This window comes from Lates calcarifer, linkage group LG10 (genome assembly GCF_001640805.2).
Source record: "Lates calcarifer isolate ASB-BC8 linkage group LG10, TLL_Latcal_v3, whole genome shotgun sequence".
NCBI lineage: Eukaryota > Metazoa > Chordata > Actinopteri > Centropomidae > Lates > Lates calcarifer.
Window position 1 is genome coordinate 10,329,069 of NC_066842.1, and position 22,582 is coordinate 10,351,650.

General features: G+C 39.8%; 3 protein-coding genes across 3 annotated transcripts; all 3 read left to right on the forward strand.

The window, feature by feature from the left end:
• Positions 1-224: 224 nt before the first annotated feature.
• On the forward strand, positions 225-2,960 carry rsl24d1 (ribosomal L24 domain containing 1). Its single transcript, XM_018666346.2, has 6 exons — positions 225-392; positions 1,676-1,789; positions 1,871-1,943; positions 2,045-2,108; positions 2,256-2,341; positions 2,453-2,960. The coding sequence occupies exons 1-6, from the start codon at positions 312-314 to the stop codon at positions 2,527-2,529; spliced, it is 495 nt and encodes a 164-aa protein (XP_018521862.1). The 5' UTR covers positions 225-311; the 3' UTR covers positions 2,530-2,960.
• Positions 2,961-3,931: 971 nt separating this feature from the next.
• arpp19b (cAMP-regulated phosphoprotein 19b) lies at positions 3,932-5,994 on the forward strand. Its single transcript, XM_018666347.2, has 3 exons — positions 3,932-4,102; positions 4,629-4,751; positions 4,838-5,994. The coding sequence occupies exons 1-3, from the start codon at positions 4,058-4,060 to the stop codon at positions 5,006-5,008; spliced, it is 339 nt and encodes a 112-aa protein (XP_018521863.1). The 5' UTR covers positions 3,932-4,057; the 3' UTR covers positions 5,009-5,994.
• A 1,102-nt stretch (positions 5,995-7,096) lies between these two features.
• Positions 7,097-22,483, forward strand: LOC108876676 (unconventional myosin-Va). The gene is made up of 40 exons (XM_018666339.2): positions 7,097-7,289; positions 7,660-7,770; positions 8,284-8,455; positions 8,646-8,790; positions 8,905-9,061; positions 9,144-9,287; positions 9,514-9,595; positions 9,720-9,827; positions 9,947-10,053; positions 10,194-10,459; positions 10,534-10,615; positions 10,698-10,838; positions 10,987-11,112; positions 11,514-11,597; positions 11,901-12,020; positions 12,252-12,349; positions 12,463-12,549; positions 12,653-12,761; positions 12,873-13,084; positions 13,169-13,325; positions 14,136-14,375; positions 14,528-14,776; positions 15,024-15,117; positions 15,207-15,349; positions 15,627-15,740; positions 16,346-16,480; positions 16,630-16,686; positions 16,888-17,115; positions 17,218-17,285; positions 17,406-17,480; positions 17,574-17,772; positions 17,902-17,995; positions 18,109-18,252; positions 18,348-18,502; positions 18,599-18,688; positions 18,784-18,934; positions 19,045-19,327; positions 20,410-20,584; positions 20,671-20,751; positions 20,890-22,483. The coding sequence occupies exons 1-40, from the start codon at positions 7,263-7,265 to the stop codon at positions 21,040-21,042; spliced, it is 5,463 nt and encodes a 1,820-aa protein (XP_018521855.1). The 5' UTR covers positions 7,097-7,262; the 3' UTR covers positions 21,043-22,483.
• Positions 22,484-22,582: the final 99 nt, after the last annotated feature.

Below are 22,582 nucleotides of genomic sequence, written 5' to 3' on the forward strand. Positions count from 1 at the left end.
TCATTTTTAGAATATGTACTGTACAATATAAATAACATTTGACTCAGAGAGACACTTAATATATTTATATATTCAGAGCTTCAAGAAGTGATAAATGTGGCAATTTTACAAACAACAATGATAACTGGGGTCAAAAATTCATCCAAAATGCTGAGCAACTCCTTTGGACCCCAGTGCCTGACAGGTGTAGCAGAACGTCCAGCAGGGGGCAGCACATCTCTAGCTCCAGCTGCGAGGTTTGAAGGACAAGAAGAAGAAACGGCTCGGTCTTGTTTTTATCGGTTGTCGCACGCAGCGCTTGTGCTGTGAAAATGCGCATCGAAAAGTGTTATTTCTGCTCGGGACCGGTGTACCCCGGGCATGGGGTGATGTTTGTACGGAACGACTGTAAGGTAAGGTGCTGTCTCGCTGCCTGAATAATCCAGTTTGTTTTAACAGAAGCTCATGTTCGACTGTCAGTGTCGGACCGTTAGCTAGCAGGCTAACATAACGTGCTGGACTCTCTCACGTGGGTCGACACAGGGTTTTAAGAGCTGACATATGATAAGTAACCCGGCGTTGAACAACACATACAAGGTGGACTTTAAGCGTTTAACGTTAGCTTAATAATTTATGAAATGTTAGATACATGCTGCCTTTTAAACTGCGCTAGTGACAGACATTTAACTGTGTATTCAACCATCAGGGCCTTGGTTTTGGTTAATGGGGTGATTTCGCCCCCTGAAGGCTCGATGTGAAAACAGAAGCTTGAAACGGAGAAACCGAATCATAGACTCTGAAAATTATATTGTCCTTTATAAACTTTAAATGTTTGTTGAGTTTGTGTCAGCGCCAATTTTAAACATCTTTCTAATACACTCAGGTGGAAAATACATTTACTCAAGTAGTGTTGTTTCTTTACTTGAACTTTTCCATTTTCTGTTATTTTATACCAACACTTCAATATTTCAGAGGGAAATACAGTTGTTTTTACTCCTCAACATTTATTTGATAACTGAAGTTAATTATTAGTTATTAATTATTTTGTTTATTCAGGTTATTGATACTAAATATAAATAATCTATAAATTATTATGCATTACTATAAATTAAGCTGCTCCACAGTATCTTAAGTCATTTTAATGATCCCCACCTTAATCCTGCAGAAACATTAAGATGATGTAATAATTATAACTATCAATATATGTAAATTACATTATTCTGAAATGGGTAATTCTACTTAAACGAGTATTAAGAGTATAGAGAGATATAATATTAATAAAAAACACTGATTCTAATTCCATCTATGGTGTTGCAAAAAAGCATTTAACATTTTTTTCCCCTAACAATACTTTACATTGTTATCAAAGACTTGTGACCAGGATATTTGGTGAGTGAAACATGAAAAATAAACTTGCCATCTCTCAGCGCTCTCTGGTGGAGAGGGAGAGTACTGTGGTTTCGGTGATCAGCTCACATCAGACGATATATTGGCTGCTATTGATAAACATGTATCAAGATAATGTCAAATCTTGAATGCAAAATATTTCAAATTTGTAACTCAGCTCTGTAGCAATTCCTCAATGCTAAACCCTCCACAGGTCTACCTGTTCACAGCCATTCTAACCTCTGTGCTTTCTTTTTGAGTTAAAATGTTCATTATTTGTTTTTCTGTTTCTCTTTTTAAATAAATGTAGTCATTCAGATTCTGCAGATCAAAATGCCACAAGAACTTCAAGAAGAAGCGTAACCCAAGAAAAACAAGATGGACCAAAGCTTTCAGAAAGGCGTCAGGAAAGGAGCTCACAGTGGTGAGTTGGTTGTCTATAGAGCACTATCTTAGTGTCAATTTGTTTTACTGTTACTTAACCAGCAAATATACTGCCTTACAGGATAACTCTTTGGAGTTCGAGAAACGCAGAAACATACCAGTTAAATATAACAGGGAGCTGTGGGACAAGACAGGTAACGAATTAATTTACTTATCACAAGCACTCTCTGTAAAAACACATCTTAATTTGATTTTTTTAAGCAGAGTATTTATGTTTCACTGTTATGTTTCACAGTGGAAGCAATGAAGAGGGTGGAGGAAATAAAACATAAACGACAGGCAAGATTTATCATGAACAGGTGAGCAGTTTATTTTGTGAGTTCATCTCTTTTGCATCATACAGTGACTGTTTTATGTTAAATAAAAAAATTTTAAAAATGTGGTATTTACAGGATTTGACAAAAGTATTTGCCATACCTTTACTGTTTTCTGGCTCCTTTTCATAGATTAAAGAAGGGCAAACAGTTGGAGAAAGAAGAGGCCATCAACGAAGTCAAGAAAAATATTCATCTTATCAAAGCACCACATGCAGGTAAAGAGTTGTCAGAATCACCACTTAAATACAAGAATCCTGTTATTATGTACAAGAAGAATCCGATTTGGTGATTTCAGCATTGTTTAAAGCTCATCTTTGTTTTTACAGGAAAGGCCAAAAAGATGGAGGAGAAAATGGTGCAGAAGTTACAAGAAGATGTCGACATGGGGGATGAGGATGATTAATCTTTTGTCCAAAGGGTTGACCTTGTATTATATTGTAGTTTTGTTATTTTCAGATGGCAGATGATGGACACAGTAATGCATTCAAGTTTTAACCAATGGACCGAAAGCGTTGACCTAACAAAGATCTGCCTCCAAAGCAGCGGCAGTTAACCACATGTCTCCCAGTTATGTTTTTCCTTTTGGTAGTTGGGACTATTAAGAATTTACTCAATCCTGTTGCATAGTATAAAGTTTTACAGAAACGCAGAAAATGTTAAAAGGTAACCGACAAAAAATGTAAGCAAAGAATCTTTTGAGAATTGCTCTTGTTTGACTTTCTGTGACATTAAACCCACTATAACCATAGCTAAACTAAAAACATAAGTTGGTGCACAGATGAATGGTGGATTGAATATTTGTTAGAAACAATAAACTATTATACTTTTGTGTTACATGTGCATTTTTGTTGATAAACCATCTACGATGGTTGTTGTGTTGGCATGAAAAACATCATGGGGGAAGGGAAAGTTAGGAGCACTTTTCTTCACTGCATGCAATGTGTAATGCAAGCACATTAGAACGGATTAAGATGCTTTAACTAATGTTGAAAAGTTATTCTGATGGCTTTGTTAACACCTAGGACACCAGATGGGCTGACTTAATCTTGAGATCAGAGAGATGTAATACAACTGAATATTAACAAGAAATAACAAAAGCATAATGAATCTTTTATCTTCCAGGCTTAAAGAAATGCTTTCACAATTTTAAGAAATTTCTTCTAATTAATTGTCTAATAATTCAGAATTATAATGAAGGGTTTTGCTGAGACAGTAATGAGTCTGTGGAGTCCACATGGAGTGTTCATATTAGATTCATATATGATTTATAAAAGCCCATATAACATATAAAAGTACAAAGTACGCAGTATATTGCATCACTTGAGCCCCAAGTTATTTTCACTTTTTATGCATGGCCTACTGTGCAAACTAACAGACTAAGAAACAGCTTCTTCTCACAGGAAGTAAAATGCACAACCCACCCACCCCAGCTCCCACCGTCCAGGATTGTAGTGCAATAAACTTAAGACTGTTCATCCAGACTCCACTTTGATCCAGACAATATTGATTCTGCACTTTACATATCACTGTACTGTATGTGTGTATTTTTTTTTATTCTTTTGACTTTTTGTCATTCCAAGAGCTACTAAATAGTGTTTTATTGTTTTGGACCAGTGACAATAAAGACCTATTCTATTCTATTCTAAACTGTAGAAGTTTAATAGTTACAAAAACAAGCAAACAGCAACAGTTTCTTAGTCGGTTTTTGTCACAGAGTGTAAATAAAGATCTTTATACGCTGCAGTGTGCGGTTCATGTGATGCTTACGGTCCAATCTGCCTCTCTGGCATCGATTCACCGGCCTGTTGCTGGCCAGGCTGCTACTCTCGCCCGCCTCGTCGTTGCCAGTGCTGCCTTTCATCTTCCACAGGAGCTGGTTGTGGACGGTTTCATCCATAGTTTTGCGAGCAGAGTAGGGATTCAGTACAGTTATGTCTGAGGAGGTTGAAGAAACGAGGAGTTCGGAGGATCAACAGGTAAACTCTTAACGACGAAAAGCTCATTTTAACAACGAATTATCCCGCTCTGCTAGCACGACGCATCTGGTACATTAGCAGGCGGCTAGCAGCAAGCTAGTTAGCCAGTTGCTACTTTTGCCTAATGTCATCAACGATGCTACCGCCAAGTTATTGGCTAATTAGTCACCAGCGTTTATTGATAAAGCAAAGAAAACACCCTGCTGTTTTAGGGAGAACGAGTAGGCTGCTATACACACTTGTGAACTGAATAACACCTTAGCTAACAGTGGCCTCTGATGTAGCTTAACGTGCTAAGTTAAATGGCAAGATTAATGCTAGTGCAAACACCAGCTGGGAGTTACCCTCATGGCGGCGCCTACAAATTATGATAATTAATTAGGAGCCATACTGGCTGTCACTATCAAGAATATACGCTGCAACTTCATCAGTTACTGTTGTTTGCAATCTTAAAGAAACTTCACAGTTTCCACCCATCAGCTGAGTGCAGCATTTTCCACCTATACACTCTGTGCTCTCTCAACAGGAAATGGAGGATAAAGTCATCAGTCCTGAAAAAGCAGAGGAGGCTAAACTAAAGGCCAGGTATCCTAACCTCGGAGCCAAGCCTGGAGGCTCAGACTTCCTCAGGAAAAGACTTCAGAAGGGGGTATGTGTCAGACCTACATTTGGCTAGCTATACACTGAAACAATAGTAGTCTGGTAATATTCTCACTTTATGTCTTCTTTGTCCAGCAAAAGTACTTTGACTCTGGTGACTACAACATGGCCAAGGCAAAAATGAAGAATAAACAGTTGCCGTCTGCCCCAACGGAGAAGACAGAGATCACAGGGGGCCACATCCCAACACCTCAGGACCTGCCTCAAAGAAAGACCTCAATCGTGGCCAGCAAACTGGCTGGTTGATGGTTTTATGTTTACTGTATTGTTACCATTCCAACCCCCACTTCATATCTACCTGCCGTTTATGTTTTTGTTTGATTTTCACCTTTGTATGTATTCTCTAAGAACAAGTAATATACCAAGCCAAATACTTGAGAAAAAAAATTAGCAACTGTCAAAAACATTGGCAACTGTCAGGCACTAAATTGTCAGTGAGTTAAATCCAACAAAGTAGTAGTGCAAAATGTTTCTCAAGCTCTTGAAAGACTGAACAGTGCTTGATTTCTGAACACTTATAAATATGAATGGATGCTAACGCTGTCTTATTTTCACAGAACATTTTCACTTTTAAGGATATATGCCTTCATAGAAATGCCTGTCTAACAGCAGCACTGCAAATGAATCTTGTCACTGATAATTACAGAGGCAAAAGATGTTATGAGATGAAATTGTATAGATGTATGTGTGAAGTACACGTGTAATTTACAGATATGCCTTTCAGTTTGAAACTGTTGTGAGTGTTCATCTGCTCATATGGGGGCATGTCTGTTTAATAGTGAAAAGTGAGGTAATCATCCTGTTTTTTTCTAATCTTTAATTTTGTTTCTGTCCCTTCCTCTAAAGCAGTTTGTTTCTGTGCATTTGAATGATTGAAAATTAGGCACTCACACACACCCTTTGTAGCCAGTTGTATTTTAATTCATTTTAGTGACATTGGTTTGCCAAGATTTGCTGCTGGTTTCCATCTCATCCCGACCTCTAAAATGGCCTTAAAAGTAATGAACCGTTGTTCCTCTTGAGCAATATTTGCTCCCTCAGTGAGAATCTTAGTTGTGAATCTTGCCTGAAATGTCTGTCACTGTCTGACTGGAATCACTTAGGATTTTATGGAAAGAAACTCCCTTGACATGTCTGGAGTGTGCATGTGCATTTACTGTGCAGTCACACTGTGCCATTTGTTTTGTAAATAAAATAGTTTTGCATAATATCTTATAAGTACACTTACTCAACTGAATGTGTCCTTGCATTTTTTTTACACCTAATTATTACAAGATGACACAACTGCCTGCACTAAGAAGAGCCTTGTTGATATTATTCTAAAGAAGAAGAATTGCTAATATGAAAAAAAACAACTATGTCTTCATCCATGGTTAGGGTGAAGTTTAAAAATAGCAGTTAAAATACGTGATCTCTTTAGGCTGCCTGAGGAAGGCAAGTTTACCAGTATGTGATGATGAGTTATTCCAATGTATTATGACCCATGAATGAAGCCATAACTTTTTCACTTTGAAAAAAAAAAAAAACACCATTTAAACTCCTCAAACTTTTAATTCAGTAATTGTATGAACTTTAGCTTTTATCCTGATTGTAGTTCATCACAACAGCATGATAACGATGTGTGCACCGTCCCGGTTATCTATCACTCTGTCAAGCACTGTCAGTTGCTTTGAACTTCAAATTAAACTTTGACCTTTGTGTATATTGTCAGAAAATACTGGAAAATACCCATCATTATTCTGTGAAACCTTTGAATACCCAAAGGTGTAGAGTTGACCATCATTGAAAACTGGGAAACTTCAAAATTAATGGACTGTCAACATTGCAACATTGCTGTAAATTAATTTTATGTCAGTCAACTAACTGATTAACCAAGTAATAGTTTCAGCTTTAGAGTGCTCTGAGTTAGGTAATAATGAAACTACCATGTACAGTGAGGGTCATTACAGGTACAACAACATTTTTTTCCCCCATTCTCCCTCTGCAGGTTAATGTGGCCATGCTGATGTGAAATAGTAGTCATGATGATAAAGAAATTAAGAATAAAAGCAAAAATACCACAGTCACAGTCCTCTAGCATAATCATACCTTTTTAATTTTAATTCTGGATGAAACGATCCTCCAATAAGAAAATAATTAGATCTGATGGGTAGTGTGGTCTGTTCCTATGTGTGTTAATAATGCACATGTTGTATCATGGCAGTAATGTTGACACCTCCTTGGCCTCCTCCTTCCCCAACTCAGGTGGGTTTAGATGACATGAGCGCACTGGCCGCTGGGAGGCACTCAAGACGCACGAGAACGAAACGTGTCGAGGCACGCGCAGCTGACTGACAACCCATGAAGCAGCGGTAGTTGAATTCTGCTCACGGCTGGGGACCAAGCAGACAGGAGCTCAGAAAAGTTAATGTTCCTCTACTCTAGGAGGCGGTAAGATGTGTCACCCTTCTCTCTGCGGGCAGAGAAAGTTTCTGGTGGCTCTCTGAACGTGTTCAAAGACATGGCAGCCTCTGAACTTTACTCCAAGGTAGGTATATTAACTTTGTTAGTCTGTGTCGGCTGTCAAGCTCATTCAGCGGTTTTCTTAAGCTAACGGTAGTTTACAGTTCATTAATTGTATCGAGAAAAGTGCTTTACTGGTGCCAGTCACTTACAGGTATCTACTGAACAGCTTTTGTGTTCATTATTTATTGTTTTTTTTATCTGTCTGACACTCGAAATACATCGTATCCATCCGCATTATATACGCATGACCGTTGTCTGCTGACTTGAACTTAGCTACCCTGCCATTTTTCAGAGGTACATGTCACTGCTGTTTTGGTGTAGTCTGGGAAAAGACTGTTACTGTAAGCGCAGTGGTTGAATGGCTCTGACCCGGTTTCCCCTCTGTCCATCAGTGTGCCCGTGTATGGCTCCCAGATGCAGCAGAAGTGTGGAAGTCAGCAGAGCTTATCAAAGATTACACTCCCGGCGACCTGACGCTGTATCTGCAGCTGGAGGATGGCACGGTAAGGCAGGGAAATGCAACACACACACACACACACACACACACACGTAATCACTGAGGTGGAAATGGGTGTGTGATGTTCTGTGCCATGAACACATTTCTCCACAAGAACACTGGCAACAGAGCCTCATAAATCTCATGTGCTGTGGGAATATTCAAAGCAGCTGTGATGTTTGGTAAATGCACATGTATTCTTAGGCAAGACAAACATCTTGTCTGCCTCTTTTTACAACTCTTCAAAAGTTTTAATATAAGACGCATATTTTACATACTGGCTTCAAAATAGGTGGAGTGATGGATTACAAGTAGTGTGGCTAAAAAGTTTTACTCTGCGCTGTTGCTACCTGCAGCTGTGATGTCAAGTTTGGGCATGCACTCCAGGTATGGAAATAAGGCCAGAGTATTATCATGAGTGAACATGAACAAGGGAACCACAGTGGTTGCTAGATTGCTTTGACATGATGTACGTCTGCTAATATTTTTGTGTTTAACCACCTGTTTGACTTATTTTTAGGACGTGGAATACAAAATAGACCCCAAAACCAACAGCCTGCCACCACTAAGAAATCCTAACATCCTGGTGGGGGAAAATGATCTTACATCTCTCAGTTACCTCCATGAGCCAGCAGTGCTGCACAACCTTAAAGTGCGCTTCATTGACTCCAAGTTGATCTACACATACTGCGGTAATGAGCTTCATCTCCTTTGACTCAAACTATCACCGTCACTGTAGACTTTGGAGCCCTGCTCACTGTGCACATAATCTACAGTACATTATGCTGATTATTGTGGCACAGACAGCTCTTAAAGGAACACACACCAAAATGTATATTGGTGTAGAATCTGACCAAGAATTTTTCTCCTTGTGGTATTTAGGAATTGTCCTGGTTGCCATCAATCCCTATGAGAGCCTGCCTATCTATGAAGTTGACATCATCAATGCCTACAGTGGGCAGAACATGGGGGACATGGACCCCCATATATTTGCAGTGGCAGAGGAGGCATATAAACAGATGGCCAGGTTTTGACACATCTTAAATTTTGAAGCAATTGAAATGTGTACTTTCTTTGATGGTGATTCTCTAAATTCATTTTTGTTGATATTTGGTTTGTATGTTATCACAATTCCATGCAGGAATGAGAAAAACCAGTCTATCATAGTGAGCGGTGAATCTGGGGCTGGCAAAACGGTCTCAGCTAAGTACGCTATGCGTTACTTTGCCACGGTCAGTTGCTCAGCTGGTGAGGCCAGGGTTGAGGAGCAAGTTCTTGCCTCCAGCCCCATCATGGAGGTAACATTTGCCACTACCGGAAGATAGAACAGAATCATATAATGATAAAGGTTGTTGATATTTTTATGTATATTTTATTTAGGCCCTTGGGAATGCCAAAACAACAAGGAATGACAACAGCAGTCGCTTTGGGAAGTACATTGAGATTGGGTTTGACAAGAAGCACTGTATAATTGGGGCTAACATGAGAACCTACTTGCTGGAAAAGTCTAGAGTTGTGTTTCAGGTAATTTGCCATGGATTTAACTTGCTGTCTTTTGGTGACTATGCTCAGGGTCTCAATGTGGCCCTTCCTATCTCTCCATCCTCTGTGTTTCTCCTTGCAGTTAATTGATTTGAAACTCTCTCTCATCTTGTTATTCATGCATGCATCTACAGTTGAAAGAGCTTTCAGTTTGACTGAGTTGTTATTTACTTGGTTCTCATTTTACATCTATTTACACTACCTTTAGGCCAATGGAGAGAGAAACTACCATATATTCTATCAGCTGTGTGCCTCTTCACATTTACCAGAGTTCAAAACCTTCAAGTTAGGTATGTGAGTCTCTGAAATATTGGTTTTCTTTCATCATGATTTAGAAATGTTTAAAAAACAAACAACTGCAATGGCAGTTGTAACGGATCAGTCTTTATTAGTGCAATATTTTAATGTTTGAAGGTTGCGCAGATGACTTCCACTGTACTAACCAGGGTCAGAGCCCAGTAATAGATGGAGTGGATGATGCCAAAGAGATGTGCAATACCAGGAAGGCTTTCTCACTGTTAGGTGAGTGTTAGTTGCATTGTAGTAAAGTTTGAATTTGAATAGACAGTATTTCCATGGACATTTTGTTTCTGGATTGCCTGGCATGATTGATCATAATTTATTGTTTTATTGTTCTGCAGGAATCTGTGAAAGTGATCAAATGGAAATTTACCAAATTCTGGCAGCTATTCTCCATCTTAGCAATGTGGAGGTGAAAGATCAGTCAGCAGACAGAAGCAGCATCTTGGTAAATACTGATTACACCAGGACACAACAAGAGAACTGAGATTTTGTCAAGAATATTTGGTTAATTGTATGTCCAAATGCTGTACTGAGGATGTGTAATTTTTTTTCTGTGTAAGATAATTATTGCTAATGTATTTCCAGCCGGATGATGTTCACCTGATGGTGTTTTGTGAGCTGATGGGGGTGCCCTGTGAAGAAATGGCCCACTGGTTATGTCACAGGAAACTCAAGACGACCACTGAAACCTATGTGAAGCCTGTCTCCAAAATGAATGCAGTCAATGGCAGAGATGCCTTAGCTAAACACATCTATGCCAGACTTTTTACCTGGATTGTGGGCAGGATTAATAATGCTTTAAAATCTGCAGCCAAACAGCACTCATTCATTGGTGTGCTGGACATTTACGGGTACGTTGTCCCCCTGCCCCTGGTTTTTTATTTTTGTTCCCCACACGTTGTTTTAATTTGATTTTTTTTTTCAGGTTTGAAACATTTGATGTGAACAGCTTTGAACAGTTTTGCATCAATTATGCCAATGAGAAACTTCAACAGCAGTTCAATCTGGTATGTGTGTTTTCCTGCTCAGCACGTTCATTTTCTAGTCAAAATGTGCGTGTAAATCATTTTTAGCTATCACTCCTTCCAGCATGTTTTCAAACTGGAGCAAGAGGAGTACATGAAAGAGGAGATCCCATGGACACTGATTGACTTCTATGACAACCAGCCATGCATTAACCTCATCGAGGCCAAGCTGGGTGTCTTGGACCTTTTGGATGAGGAATGTAAGGTAAAATGCCGGTTTAGCGCCCCCCCCTCCAAAAAAAAAAAAAAAAAACTAACTAACTTTCCACTGGAGGATTCTCCACCATGTTGTGTTTTGAGGTTATGAGTAATGCCATGCCTAACTGATGTGTCAGCTCTTCCTCTTTCCACAGATGCCCAAAGGCTGTGATGACACGTGGGCCCAGAAGCTGTACAACACCCTCCTTAAGCAGAATGCTCACTTTGATAAACCCAGGTTATCAAATAGAGCTTTCATCATCCACCACTTTGCAGACAAGGTATTTAACTGCCCACAATTATATGTCTCATGCTGAGGTGGGGCTTCCTGTGTGGAGTTTTCTCCAGGTGTCCAGGTTTCTTTCCACAGTCCAAATGTGTACAGGTCACCCAGTGTGTACTGGGACAGGCTCTAACTCCCCTCCAGCACAGAACAAGCAGTGTGGAAAATGGACGGATGGATGGATGACTCATGTTTTCTGGTCAAGAGCACCAAGAGAGTGAAGTGTGAAACTGCAATTAGTTTGTCGGCAAAATCCAAATTCTATCCTTCTCCTTGAATGTTTAATCATTCTAAATATTAAAGCGGGACTAGTCAGTCCTCTTCAGACTCTGGATGACGAATATGACCTTTGCCCTTTTACTCAAGGTAACACTGTGTGACCTTTTGCTTTGTGCCTAGGTGGAGTACCAGTGTGAGGGTTTCCTGGAGAAAAACAAGGACACGGTCAATGAGGAGCAGATAAATGCACTGAAAAAGAGCAAGGTGAAATAGTTTATCAACTGTTTATAATATTAGTCCCTCTCAATTTGTCAGTCTTTGTGGTGGTCAGAATACGAAATACATGCATTCAGTGTCATTAAATGTCAGGACCTCTTCAACTGCTAAAAAGCCAAGAGCAAATGACTGTACAAGTATTTTTGTGCTGTAAGTCCCAGGCACACACCCTAGAATTGTTCAACCACAACTATTGGAGGAAATACACCCACTGTTGAGTTTTAGAAACACTGCCATCTGCTGTACAATGACGGCTTTGTGTTCTGCTACTTTGATGTCTGATCTTTTCAGTTTGATTTGCTGCTGAAGCTGTTTGAAGATGATGAGAAGGCGACAGGTTCTTCAAACAAACCCACTAGCAGCATTGGAAGGGCTAGTCAGAGGGATAATAAGAAGACTGTTGGACTGCAGGTGAGAGCTTAAAATGCAGGAACATTTAGTGGTGATAGTTGGTAATACAGTTACAGTATCCATCCTCATGAAAAACCTGGGAAAGCTGAATAATTGAACAGTTTTGCCTGAGTGATTGTGACTAAACATTATACTACACATAAACATACACATAAAATGAATGTTCATGCACATTTTTCCACCGTATGTCTTGCCATATTCAGTTATCAAGGTTTTGTTGTTTTTACACAGTTTCGACAGTCTCTACATTTGCTGATGGACACACTAAATGCTACAACTCCTCACTATGTACGCTGCATCAAGCCAAATGACCATAAAACTCCATTCACGTGAGGAAGATTATTTCACTCTTCTGTCTTGCATGGTTATTTACAACAAGCTCAGATGAACGAATACTACACTCATTTTTGTAACGGATGTTTGTGTGTTATCTTTTATAAAGCATGGACCCTTTCAGGGCAGTGCAGCAGCTTCGAGCATGTGGTGTCCTTGAGACAATCCGAATCTCAGCAGCAGGCTTCCCATCTAGGTAGCGTATCAACAACATCAGCTGGTGCACAGGGCCATGAGTAGTTCCACACATAATTATATGATATAAAAATGATCTTTTCAACTTTATATGAATATTGCAGATGGACCTATCAAGAATTCTTTAGTCGGTATCGGGTCCTCATGAAACAAAAGGATGTTCTCTCTGATAAAAAACAGACATGCAAAAATCTGCTAGCAAACCTTGTTAAGGTATGTCAGAATTATATAAAAGCATTTCCATATTGTCAGTGATAAAATAAATATAACTTTCATCCCACTAAAATATGACATATTACATACACCACTGTGTTTTGTCCCAAGGACCAGGATAAGTATCAGTTTGGCAAAAACAAGATCTTCTTCAGGGCTGGTCAGGTGGCTTACCTGGAGAAGCTGCGTTCAGACAAGCTGCGCATGGCTTGTGTCCGCATCCAAAAGACTATCCGCTGCTGGCTGGCCCGCAAAAAGTACCTGAGGATGAAGGAATCTGCCATCACCATTCAGAGACACGTACGGGGCCACCAGGCACGCTGGTGAGTGGAGATGTTAACCAAAAGCAGAATAAGAGGTTGTAGAAATTTTTCTAGTACATCTATGACATGTGTTTTTTCTGTTAGTTATGTTAAGTTCCTGCGAAGAACCAGAGCTGCTGTTGTCATTCAGCGGAACGTGCGTATGTGGGCAACTAGGAGACGCTATAAGCAGCAGCGCTCTGCAGCTATCACCATTCAGTGCGTCTTGAGGGCCTACATGGCTAGAAAGCAGTACTATAAGGTAATACCTAACTTGCTAAACAATTTGGAGGAGTTTAGAAATGATATAAGTTATAATTAAAAATAATTCCACACTTGTGTCTCCTTTACTAGATTTTGCTAACTTAATCCCAGAAGGCCATATAAATATAAGCCTTGATTTTAGCTTGCCTGCCATACCTTTTTGAGTTTGTTTCATACACTGTAGTTCTAGAGGGTTTTTAAAGAAATTTACTCAACCCATGGAAGAACTGGATTGTTGATTACTGCAGTAACCACAATTGGATTTAACAGGTGCCACCAAGAAAACAGGAATTCCCTATTGAACATAATGTTGAAGTGTTCTTTGCTCAAAGGAAGTCCAGATGTGCCAGGTTCCGCTTTTTACATTGTTGAGGTAGTGAAGGCTTGTGGCACCAATACACAGAGTGCATTGGACTGTTTTGGAGATCTGATTGCTGTCATATGAATAGAGATTTTTTTTGACTGAGTTTACACTTTAGTACAGCACATTGCTAGGCAACAGCTCAGGTCTGTGTTTACTTCCTGTCAGCTAATGTCATTCAAATACACCGCAACAGGAAACTGACCAGGACACATGTTGAATATTTATGGTTGAAACTGTGAAATGGTCTGGCAGCACGTATGAAATGCTGAGTCACTGCAGTGTTAATGCAGTTCAAAAATAATCCTACCTTTGAGTTTAAGAAAGAATCCAAAATTGTGTACAGAAAGACCATGGATTTTCACCTCACCTCTTTCTAACACACAATGCAAGTCTTGTCATTGCAATTTCACATATAAACTATATTTGTTTGTTTTTTTTACACAGTTGATGTTTGAGCAAAAGGCTATGGTCATCCAGAAGTGGGTGAGAGGCTGGCTGGCTAGACAGCATTACAGACACACTGTGGGAGCTATCATCCTGCTGCAGAGCTGTGTGCGTCGCATGAGGGCCAAGAAAGAACTAAAGAAGTTGAAAGTGGAGGCTCGCTCTGTGGAGCACTTTAAGAAGCTCAACTTTGGCATGGAGAACAAGATTATGCAGCTGCAGCACAAGATAAACGAGCAGGTGAGTACTGTGAGAGTATAGGTGTCTAGTTTTGTCTAATGAATTGTTGTTTACTCTGAAATCATTGTTAGAAAAATGTTGTTGGAGAAACACTGGGTCATTGGGAGTTGTCGTATCACATGCACAGCATGTGTGTGTATTTCCCCTTGCAGCAAAAAGAAAACAGAGAGCTCACTGAGAGGCTGAGTGTTGTGGAGAAGACCCAGACTATTGAGAGAGATAGACAGAGCAGAGAGATCGAAAACCTACGTAAATCAGAGCAGGAGGCCAGAGCCAAAGCAGAAACACTTCCCTCTCTACTGGAGCAGCTCTCCTTCCTTCAGCACGAGTTGGAAAACATCCGCAGAGAGAAGGAAGACCTGGAAGAGGAGACAAAGCTCTACAAGGAGCAGACACAACAGGTAGGCTGACTACACAGCAATTTAAAGTTATCCAACTTGACTGCCTGGCAGAATTTTCTATGTTGTGTTTTTCTTTAATTATCTGGAATGATAATAATTCAGATTAATGACATAATAATGACATTTTTGCTCTGTGTATTTTATGAACTTAGTAGGTTTGTTTGGTTTGTTGCTGTTAGTTTCAAACCCCGAAGAGCCATGACAAACGGGAATAAAGACACGTGACTTTGCCTTCTCTCACAATCAGGTGGTAGAAGAGCTTAATATGAGGAACAGCTCATTGAACAGTGAGAAAGATGAACTTAACATGTTAATCCATGAACAAGCCCAGCAGCTGACAGGTACTGAGCAGTCCACCTTAAATCTTCACAGCTGACTTGTAGTGGTTAAATTCAGAATAAATGAATAAAACAAAACTGTTTTGTTTCAGAGATTAAAACCAACACTGAAAATACAAAACAGCTGGAGAAGGACTTAACTGAAGAACGCTCTCGCTACCAAAGTCTGCTGAGTGAACATCTGCATCTGGAGGAACGGCATAAAGAATTGAAAGAAGAGATGGACTTCAACATTGTGAGGAACTAATTTCACTTAGTTTTAAGATGGCAACACGAGTTGTCATTTGATACCTCTTGATTCATAGATTTAAGTAACATGGTGATTTCAAGCTGCTGCCACAAACCAGAATCATTTTAACTGAGAAGTTAATTAGCTGCACAGAACTTTTTTTGCATGCTGATATAGATCATACTGAAACCAAGAAAAGTTCCAAGTGAATATTAAAGGTTTAGTTTAGGCCTTGATACTTCCTGTAACATGTTTTATTATGTCTTTTTCCACACATAACCAGAGTACAAGCAAACCTGGTCACAAGAGGACAGACTCTAACTACAGCAGTAACTCATCTGAGTTCAGTCAGAGCTTAGGCTCTACTGATGGAGAAGACAGCTCTGTACAAACAGAGGTAATTTACTAAACCACACAATATCATGGTCCGTAATCAAAATTGTCTTATACCCCTCCCAAAATGTATGTTTTTCAGTCTGTACCCCTCACCCTCTGTAGGCTTAGAGGTGGAGGCAAAACATTTGTATTTTCAGTACTGACAAATTCTAGCAGCCGTGTGGTTTGAGCACAGTCATTTACAAGGAATTCTTAAGTTTTCATGGTGGAAAAATGTTTGTTGTGGTGGAAAAATTGGTGTTATCTACAGACTTGAGCAAATGGGGTGTCATTCTTCACATGCTTACCATAAAAAGATCACTGTAACTAGTTAGATTACAAAGTTTGTGGGTGTTAGTGTTTCCTAACCACCTGAATTCACACAATTTATTTGATAGAATGGTTGCTCTTAAGAAGGACGTACGGCAGCCTACAGGTAACATTTTATTAGTGCCACAAATAAAGGAATTCTTGATGTGTGTGATTTACAGGGTACTTACAGGGAACTGGACATTCATTCCTTGGAACAGTTATGGTCTTGTCTGTGTTATAATCCTATTAGTGCTGCATTCTAGTTACATAAGTTATGGAGAGATTCATCAGTCAATGCTTGCTCTGTTATGTTAGGATGAGACCCAGCCCTCAGTGGACCTGCCTGTCCTTTTGAAGCTCCAGAGAAGAGTGAAGGATCTGGAGCAGGAAAAACAGGCACTGTGGCAGCAGCTAGATAAAAAAGAAGAAGCCCAACAAGAGAAGGCAAAAGTATGCACTGAAACACCAATCATGCTTCTTTCTGGTGAAATGAAAATGTAGATACAGATACAGATAGAAGAGTTTTGTGTCAGTAAACAATTAGTTGTTTTTCACTGATATTTGTGGTTGATACATTATGTGTATTTTTTTCTAAAAAGGAAGTGGAGGAGCAGAGAACTGTTGGCAGAACAGAACTGGATTTGGAAACACTGAAGGTATGACTTGGTCAGGTACATATATTTGGGTCCAAACAAAATCTGTTCCAATATTCCCGAAAGAAACTGTTCACAAAGAACAGCTATTCCTAATAACAGTGGTCTGTGATAACTTATCTTTGTATTGAAATACTGAAAGGTGAATAGAGAATTAAATTCTAGATGTTTGATTTGTCTGTTTCTTTAAATGTCTTAATGCAGCGGCAAGAATTGGAGTCTGAGAACAAGAAGTTGAAGCAGGATCTAAATGAGCTGCGAAAGTCTCTGACCAGTGAGAATAGTGAAGTGGCGCCTCCTGCCCCTGGCTCCATGCCCTACAACATATTGCTAGAACAACTCAGCTCTTCCAATGAGGAGCTGGACATGCGAAAAGAGGAAGTGCTGCTCCTTCGTTCTCACATGGTCCGCCAAGAAGCTCTTAAACATAAGGTAAGAAAGTAAATTACATTTGTTTTTATTCTCATTGCTTTGATCCAACAAATTGTTCGTTTGACATTAATAAGAAATTATTCCATTTGTACTGAACTCTAGGACTCTGCACTGGGAGGAAGTGTGAAATTAGATCTCACTGAAATTCCCTCATTTCAAGATGTTGACAGGTAAAACTGCTTGCTGGTATTAATAAGTCTTAGGTTTAACTTGGTGAATCCTGCAGAAACTTATTGTTTGAATCTATCAGGAGTAATGTGTCATCTTCATTTTCTGATTCTCCTCCTCAGAGCCACTGACATCCACACGCTGAATGAAGATGGAGAGTTGTGGCTGGCTTATGAAGGCTTGAAAGAGACCAATAGGTACTGAAGTAATATTCTGTTGTTGGTTTGTGCATTCAAGCAGATTCATGCCATATGGAACTGAACGCTGTCTCTCCTCTCTCCATTCTCCAGACTCCTGGAGTTCCAGATGCAGGAGCAGGAACGTGTTAACAATGAGAAATGTAGGAAGCTGCTTGAGGAGGTGAGCAAGTTGAAGGATGAAAAGGAGCAGCACCAGAAGCTGTTGGCTCAGAGCCTCCTCCTGCCTGAAGATGCCCGAATTGAGATGATCCTGAAGCATGAAATCACACGGCTCACCAATGACAACCTGGTGGGTCAACTCCCTGGCTTTCCAGAAACTCAGGCTCTCTGCCTCTTATCAGTTACTAGGTTATTATATTCACAATTCTATGCCATGTATGAAAGTGTTTTGTAATTTAATATGTTTGAATGATTTTAGGAACTCATGGAGCAGCAAGAAAAACAAGACAAAACCATACGCAAGCTGAAAAAACAACTTAAATTTTACATGAAAAAAGTTGAAGATTTTGAAGGTAATCACATCCTGCTGACTATGTTTGCACAGTATATTTTCTCAATGATATTAGCACAGCTTTAATTTAATTTAATCCTGTCATTGTTCATATTGTGTCCCTGCTGTGTTTAGCGAGCGCTCAGCAAAAGAGTAATGCCTCCGCAATGAACGCCCCTGTCAGAGCAGTTCATATCACCCGCAAGGAGAAAGAGTATCAGGGCATGTTGGAGTACAAGGAGGGTGACGAGAGCCGCTTCCTTAAGAATCTGGTCATAGGTATGTTTATAGCTCTTATAATTGCATGAATATGTTTTTGATAGATAGAGGACACATTATTTGAGTATTTTGCTGAAATGTTGTGATCTTCTCAGATCTGAAGCCTCGTGGTGTAGCAGTCAGCTTAATTCCTGGGCTTCCTGCCTACATCATCTTCATGTGCCTGCGATATGCAGACAGTGTGAACGATGATCAGAGAGTCAGCACTCTCCTCAACTCCACCATCAGCAGCATCAAAGGGGTCATTAAGGTGCAGTATATAACTTTGATCTGTGTGAATAAAGCAAATTGTGTTTCTCTTGAATTCATTTTGACACAGATTTTTTTTTTTTATTTTTTTTTTTAGAGAAGAGGAGGTGATTTTGAAGTAGTGTCATTCTGGTTGGCCAACACATGCCGCTTAATGCACTGTCTGAAGCAGTACAGTGGAGATGAGGTAAGCCCGAAAACATTTAGTGCCAGAGTTATTTTTACAGCTGGACATGTGCCTTTATTAACCCTGGATGTCTGTACAACCTTTGTGTACTGTAGGTCTTCACAGTGCACAACTCTGCTAAGCAGAATGAGCACTGCTTGATCAACTTTGAACTGTCAGAGTATCAGCAGGTTTTTGGGGATTTGGCCATTCAAATCTACCGGCAGCTCATCAAATGCATGGAAGACATCCTGCAGCCCCTTATAGGTGAGGAGACATAATCTTACTATGTATAATAACTTTGTGTTCCTCAGAACTCTGACCATAACAGAACAACATAAATTGTTTTTACCCCTCAATTAACGTGTTTTATGTAGTGGCGAGCATGCTGGAGCATGAGACAATCCAGGGAGTTCTGGGGTCCAAACCAACAGGCCTGAGGAAGAGAAGCTCCAGTTTCCCAGAGGAGGACGCTGTTACAGTGGAAGTCCTCCTCCAGCGTCTCAGCCTCTTCCACACCACCATGAGTCAGCATGGGATGGACTCAGACATCATTAAGCAGGTGGTAAAGCAGCAGTTTTACATCATCTGTGCGGTCACCCTCAACAACCTGCTGCTGCGAAAGGACATGTGCTCGTGGAGTAAAGGCCTGCAGATCAGGTACAGCAAGGAACACACACTGGTCATGATATTGTACTTGATGCAGTTAAATTAGAAGGGAAGGTGGAAGTGTGGATTGGAGTTTGTTGGTCTTTGCTTATATTAGGCAGCTTTCTCAGGTGGTATCTAAGACTGCCAGCATGATCAGAGTACTGTAATTAAAGGTCTGAATTTCAAACTTGGAAAGACCATAATTCTTTGTAACATTATTAGTATTACAAGTCTCCCTTTTTACACAAAAGTAGCATTTTATCACATATACAGTATATACTGTGTGCACTTGTTTCAACACCTAGTTTAAACTAATCCATATGATATTCACAGTGAATGGAAAAATCAAGATTCCATTGTTTTCTGATTTTCCATTACACCATTTCATCAAATAGAAATATTTTACATATCTTAAGCATTTTATATGCATTTCCCCTAAATTTTGCCTGACATAATTGGTATTTTGGAAAATTCAACCTCCTTACTATGATTTAACATAATGATATATGGAAAAAAATGTATCACTTCAAAAAGGTGGCTAGTTAAAATTGTGTGTTCTCTATATAGAGTTTTATTTTAAAATTTGTGTGTAACTGGGTCACATGATCAACATTTGGGGCGAGAAGGACTGTGGCATTATGGGTCAGAAACCAATGTGGAAACAGAGCAAAGACAATACAGCCCAAAATAACTGTATTCTACATGTGGTCTGAGAGGCGCACACGCTAACATTGCTGGTGTGTTTGGGCATGCTATCAATGGACCTTAGCTTAAGAGATGTATGCTTAAAAAAAACCTATGTCTTTATTTGTCGTAGCTTTCATGGTGTCAACTGAAGAGAGACATAAAAATATATATATAATTCTTCAAAGACATCTGCACGAAGCGTGGCCATTATTTTATTGGACCAGTGTAGTTACATACCAGTTTTCAGACCTCATGAATATAGTAAAACAAAATCGCACAAACACACAAACATTTGTTTTTCTTTCGTTGTATTTTCATTATTGTAGTTGAACTGATGATGGGGGGCTTACCTAGGCAGTACCTTGATTTAATCTGAATTGTTTCCCCGATGCCTCTGGGATCAGGTACAATGTTTGGCAGTTGGAGGAGTGGTTGGCGGAGAGAGAGCTGGCAGACTGCGGTGCCAAGGAGACTCTGGAGCCTCTTGTACAGGCTGCACAACTTTTGCAGATCAAGAAGAAAACAGAGGCAGACGCCCAAGCTATCTGCAACATGTGCACTGCCCTCACCACAGCACAGGTCCGTCGTCATTAAAGGTTCAGCCCCCCAAATCTGTAGACATAATATCGTGCCAGTGTTTGATTATTGTTTGTCTGTCTTGGCAGATTGTAAAAGTGTTGACCTTGTACACGCCAGTGATTGAATTTGAAGAGCGAGTGTCGACCACTTTCATCACAACTATTAAAGTGAGTAGCTGGAAAGTTTTGCTAGTGTGGGCAGGAGTGCAGTCCTCTTTTATACTCTTTTATACTATAACTTTATACTTATGTTCAGTAACATTATTTTCAACTTATTTTACTACATCTCCTTTTTTTATATTTTAGAATATTTTGAAAGACAGAGTTGAGTCGTCCACTTTGATGATGGATGCCAGGAAGATCTTCTCCATCACCCTCCCCTTCACACCCTCCTCTGTCGCTCTGGAGACGATCCAGATCCCTGCTAGTCTTAATCTCAGCTTCCTTACCCGCATCTAGACCAGTTACCTCTGACACACCTTGCTCTCTGACTTCTGCAGAGTAAAAACTTTCTCACCAAAGTTTCCACCTTTTGTAATGTTTTCAGTAGTTCTGTGCTGCAGCAAAATGAGGACATGTTGTTTATATGCTTCCATATATTAGCTTTTCAGCCCTGCATCGCCAAAGAGTTATGATAAGTGAATATGCAAAAAATGTCTTTTAAAGGTCATCTCTGGCCTCTGATGTTTTGTTGACACAGGTGTAGATGCTGTTTTGTGAACTCATGGTTTCATTCATGGGTGTGATTTTTCCTGCTGTATTATTTAAAGCCAAGTAAGGAACCTTTCACATCACAAAAGTGATGAAAACTATGCATTTGAGTGCTTCAATGAACCATAACCATGAGAAGAGAAGTTGGAGCGAGATGGAAGAATGAGTGCTTGTGGTCTTCAGTGAAACATGGCAGAGGGTCTGTCCTGGTTTGGAAAAACCGCTGATAAATCATGGACTGGCCTCTACAGAGTCCACACCTGAATATTATAGAGGCAGTATGGGGTCATCTGGACAGAGAAATAAATAAAAGACCTAAGGCCTAAATCTAAAGAAGAACTCTGGGTAGTACTGAAAGAAGCCTCGTATAATATACCAGAAGAGAACACTGCACAAAGGATTTCACTACCTCATGAGGTGTTGTAGGTCTTGTAGATCAAGCTCAGTGTTTTTCTTCCAAAGTATATGTAGAATATTTTAATTATAATACATTAACTGACACACAGTGATGTAATATCTTGTATTTAACAGGAAATGCACTGTAACCCTCATCTCTGTGGGAGCAGAGTTGCAGACTTGAGTTAGTAATTCATTCAGATGATAAAATGTACATATATCCCTCTGATGCATCAAACTACAATCTATGTAATAATCTGGACCCCACACACTCAACTCTGTGCTGTTAGAACATCTTTTATATTTTCATATTTATCATTGCTCTGTATTTTGAAATGCTGAACATATGAAAATGCATAAAAAGCATTAATTATTAACCTCTTCGCAGCTGTGCACAGTAGGAATGTGTTAATGTGTTTCTTTGTAAAAGTCGTCCTCTAAAACGTTTCAGTTTTGCAAGTCCACTGATAATGTGGGTCAAGTTGATATAAGGTGGTGAAGTATTTACTTTAAAAAAAAAAAAAATCATTTTTGCTTAACTACTTGTGGCAAAGCTGTGACTGCACTGTGTTCACACATGGTGAGCTGGCTGAGATCTGTGTCCGGTTTCTTTTGTTGACAGAATTCTTGTTCAAACGAGCACACCCACTCTGTCGAGCCGTTGTCACAAGACGGGGAGGGCGGAGTCAACCAGTCAAAGTCCGCAGCAGGTGAGCGACAAGGCATCCAGGAAGAGACGAGACAAACCTGGGATATGAGCGATGGTGCTTTCAGAATAAAAGCTTCAGGTTTATCACGTTTAAAATTCATACTTTTGCGGCTCAATCCTTCTGTGTGTCGGCTTGACCCCACATTTCAGGTCATGGCCTCAGTGATGTTTCTCTCTCTGATT